The sequence below is a fragment of the Gregarina niphandrodes genome (assembly GCF_000223845.1).
Source record: "Gregarina niphandrodes unplaced genomic scaffold scaffold00024, whole genome shotgun sequence".
NCBI classification, from domain to species: domain Eukaryota; phylum Apicomplexa; class Conoidasida; order Eugregarinorida; family Gregarinidae; genus Gregarina; species Gregarina niphandrodes.
Genome location: NW_011645793.1, coordinates 151,216 through 155,559, shown reverse-complemented (window position 1 = coordinate 155,559; position 4,344 = coordinate 151,216). Strand labels below are relative to the sequence as shown.

At 59.8% G+C, this 4,344-nt stretch overlaps 2 protein-coding genes across 2 annotated transcripts; one reads left to right on the top strand and one right to left on the bottom strand.

Moving 5' to 3' along the window:
• Positions 1-175: 175 nt before the first annotated feature.
• GNI_109230 (hypothetical protein) lies at positions 176-2,728 on the top strand (the record flags this gene model as incomplete). Its single annotated transcript, XM_011133150.1, has 1 exon — positions 176-2,728. The coding sequence occupies one exon, from the start codon at positions 176-178 to the stop codon at positions 2,726-2,728; it is 2,553 nt and encodes an 850-aa protein (XP_011131452.1).
• Positions 2,729-3,020: 292 nt separating this feature from the next.
• On the bottom strand, positions 3,021-4,301 carry GNI_109220 (putative calmodulin-domain protein kinase; the record flags this gene model as incomplete). Its single annotated transcript, XM_011133149.1, has 1 exon — positions 3,021-4,301. A coding segment is annotated over one exon (1,281 nt), but the record flags the coding sequence as incomplete, so codon positions are not given.
• Positions 4,302-4,344: the final 43 nt, after the last annotated feature.

Sequence of the window (4,344 nt, the reverse complement as noted above, 5' to 3'; positions counted from 1 at the left end):
CTCTAGCCACATTATTTCTTGGCAAGGGAAAGTTCTATTTTTCGTAACTATTTTGTCCGCAACGCATTTTTTCCGTACTTGCGCGCTCCAGGCGCGCTCCAGACGCGCACTGTAGAGGGGGGAAGGCGGGCTAGCACAAGGCGCGCCGGACGAGAAAGCCGGGCAAATTTTTATCATGAAGACAGTCGCGAGCCCGGCGCGCGCCTCGGTGCATTGCGTGTTGGTACTGGCCGCAACGAAGCGCGGACTGACGGCAGAGCAGGACGGCGCGGCGGCGCAGAAGAGTGCGGCCGCCATTTCGAGAACAGTGTGCGAACTGAGCCCGCTGTCGGCGACGGTATCATCGGCGGCCGTGGCGAGGCGGGAGGCGCCCGTGCTGGTCCGGTTGCCGCCGGCGGTGGTGAGGTGCTTGGCGGCCGCACAGGCGCCGGCGGCGCCGCCGCCGCCGCCGCCGGCGGAGGAGGAAGAGCGGTCGTTAGTGTGTGCGGCGGGCGAGAGCGTTGCGGAGGCGCAGACAACGGTGCGTGCGCGGCTGGAGCGGAGCAGGTGGCAGCCGCTGTTCGATCAGCCGTTGCGGACCGATGGTTGGGTACGTGCGTTGGTGACGTTGAGTGCATCAGACTTCGAGCGACGGTGCAGCAAGCGCTGTCTGGAGCTGGCTGCGCAGTGGCTGTTGTATTTTGACTCGCCGCTGGACGCGCTGACGCCGGCGGCGCTGGCGCCCGTGAAGGCAGCTCTACAAAACGTGTTCTGGGTGTCGAACAACCCGGCGCGGAAAATGGCGACCTGGATGTTTGGGTGTTATCTGGAGCACGTGCGGCGTCTGGAGAGTGAGCCGACGACCACGGCGCGGCTGCGGGCGGTCCCGGGCGCGGCGGTGGGCGCGGCGGCGGGTGCGGGCGCTGCGGTGCTCTGGGGCGCGGAGCGGCGGTCGCTACGACGCACGCTCTGGCAGTACGCGGCCAAGCACTTGCCTGCGCTGCCGTCGCCGGACTCGGAGAGCCTGCGGCCTACGCCTACGCCGTTCGCCGCACGCACCGGTCGACTCGCGGGCGGCCGCTGGACCGGCGGCTCGCAGACGCTCTCGGCCAGCGACTTCGCGCGCCGCGTAAACGGCCCGAACGCCGTCCGCGGCTTCTTCACGAACATTGGCGCCGCCGCACTCAAAGACGAACGCGAGACCTCGCGCTGTCTCCGCGCCCTTTTCACCGACACGCAACTCGCCGCCATGCACACACTCCGCTCACCCGCTGCGGACGACCTGGGCCCGGCCGGCGACCCGGGCTTGGTCGCCTTGCGGCGTTGTCGCAAGGACTACCTCGAACTGGCGGCGATAATCTGCATGTTCGTGCACTCGCCGTTCGGTGCCTTACGCGAAGATTTGCGTGCGCGTCTTGCGGCTGAGCTCGCCCGCGTGAGCGGGGGCGGAGGCAAGGTCAAGGGAAGTGGCAAGGGCGGCAAGGGAAGTGGCAAGGGCGGCAAAGTCAAAAGCCGGGCCAGAGGGGAGTGGGACGCGCGTGCGCCTGTGCTGGACGTGTGGGCGACGGCTGTGCTGCTTTGTCGCGCTGCGCCGGATACGGCGGTGCTGAAGAGGTTCTGCCGGGAACACCTGGGCTACGTCACGAGCAGCAAGTCCGCCTGGCGCTTTGAGTGCTTCAACATCGGTCGCATGTACCTCGCGCGATACAACCGACTGAGATTCACACACGGGCCTGCCGAACTCGACGGGCGTCTCGTTAACGCCCATACCGAATACGTCACACTCAAGGACTTTGCGCTCATCAACACCGGCCGTAATAACCGCCGCGCCGCACCCACCAACGACCCTGCCAAACCACTACCGGCCACCTGCGCGGCGACCGACCTTCCGGACCCGGCCACCGACGTGGAAAACCCGGCGGCCGGATTGGTGGACCCAGTAACGGGCCTGGTGGGTTGCACTCGTGAATCTTCGCGTCGTGCGACGCGGAGTGGTGCGACGCAGAGTGGTGCGTCGCAGAGTGGTGCGTCGCAGAGTGGTGCTGGGGAAGAGGCCCAGGGACCGCCGTTGAAGAAGTTGCGGGTGGACGGGGGGAGATCGGTGGAGCAGAGTGAGCCGTCTCGGGTGGCGTTGGTGCGTGTGTTGCAGCGTTGTTGTCGCGCACAGGAGTTGGAGTTACCGGACGACTGCTGGACGAAGGGGTTGCCTCCGGTGGTGGCACTGGCGACTCTGGATTTATTGCGAGCCTGTGGGTCGGACGGTCCGTTCGTGATATCTGAAAAGCAGGTGCCGGAGGTGATGAAGTATTTGGAAGGTGTGGTGCGAGACGAGCCGGACTGGGAGAATGAGCTTGGTCAGATGTATTCGTTGGCAATACGGCCGGCAACATCCAGTTGGAAACACTGGCTTGTGACGGCGCACCTTCTGGACCATTTGCAAATACAGCCACGTCTCGTCGCCGAACTCATGCTTGGTTGGTGGCCCTGGCCCAAGATCGAAAAGGCCCTAGCCGCCGTATCGCCAGCTGCACGCGACCGACTAGCTATACCTGCACACCGCCCTCGAGACACACTCACCCAACTTCTCGCAGACGCACGACGCAATGGGTACGCTCGACTGCGACACGACTGGAGGATGTGCAAACGCACTCAACGACTCGCACGCACGCTTGCACACTTCAGCATCGCAGATCCCAACCCCAATAACGTCGATCCTCTCGACCTCTCACATCGATCACAAATACTCTAGACCTACTCTAGACCTACTCTGGACCTACTCTAGACCTACTCTAGGCCGGATCCGTTGTCTCCACGGACGGACCACGGACGGACGGACGGACGGATGCCAAGCGTCTTTTTCTCTGGATGATGAAACTCACGCCCACACACACGCGCGCGCGCGTAAAATTCGCCCCGCAATTTTCTGCTTGTTAAATACGAAATAGTTCAAAATAAAAAAAGTGTTGGAAATGCAGGTCAAATAGAGGTTTTTCGTCAGGGCAGGCAGGCCAGGCTTGTTGTTCAGTCAATCGGTTGGTGGTTTATGTTTCGTTGAATTGTTCAGGCGTCATCATTGCGACGAAATCGTAGAAGTCAATGAAGCCATCTGGACTGATTTTTTCGAGGTCGTCTTCGAATTGTTCGTTGTTAATTTTTTGGGTGCCCCGGAGTGCAGTTTTGAGAACGTTGGCTGAGATTTTGCCTTCGTTGTTGGTGTCGAGTTTCTTGAAGATTTCGCGCAGTTGATTTTCCTGGAAGGTCATGCGTTTGCATAGGAGCGCAGCTAGGAATTCGTTCCAGCCGATGCGTCCAGCGACACCGTCTGCGAGGCCTTTGAATATGGCGGCAAGGTCGCTTTCGACAACATCGTGGCCAGCTTCGCGCATGGCTTCGCGTACTTCTTCTAGTGAGATCATGCCGTCGTGTTCTTTATCTAGAGTCTTGAACTTCCGTCGTAAGTCACAGATTTCTTTTTCGCTAAGTTCTCTAGCAATGAGTTGTACGACTGCCTGCTTGACTTTGTTTTCATTTTGCCAGTTGCGGAGTCCGTCGAAGACGGACATGGAGACGATGCTGGGTGTCGAGGTGTTGGCCTTGACGAGTTCGAACCAGGCATGTTGCAGTGCTTCCCTCGCGCTGAGTCGTTTAGTCGGAGTGCGACGGAGTAGGCTGCGACAGAGATCCTTGGCGGCGGGTGAGACGAAGGACCATTCCGGACCAGTTAGAGGGGGAATGGTTTCGAGGATTTTTACTTCCACGCTTTTTTCATCGTCCACGCCTGGAACGTAGTACGGGTGTACGCCGGACAGCATTTGGTGCATGATGACCCCAACAGAGAACAAGTCGCACTTGCAATCATAAGCACCCCGGATCATCTCGGGTGCCATGTAGTGTGGCGTTCCCGCACGCTGCATCTTCAACTTCTTTGTGTTCGTCGATACCAACGGCTTCCCTCCAATCTTTGGCATCATTTTCGCCAACATGCCAGGCACACCGCCCTTCCGAGCCACTTCCTCATGCTGCGTCTCACGGATCTTCTCCAACGACGAACTCAACCCGAAGTCAATCAACTTCAAAGGGGCACACTCACTCCCATCCACGAACAAAATATTCTCCGGCTTTATATCGCGATGTACGATCGCCTTCGAATGACAATACGCAACGGCAGATAGCAGTTCCGTCATCCACGCTGCCACCTGCTGCTCCGTTATGGCACGCCGCTGCCGCTCGTAGTGCTCAACAATCCTGTCAAAAAGCTGACCCCCTTCACATAACTCCAAGATCAAATACACTGTATACCCGTCTGTATAAATCTCATACAACTACAACCACAACCGTAAGGGGGGTGGGGGTAAGGGTGAGGGG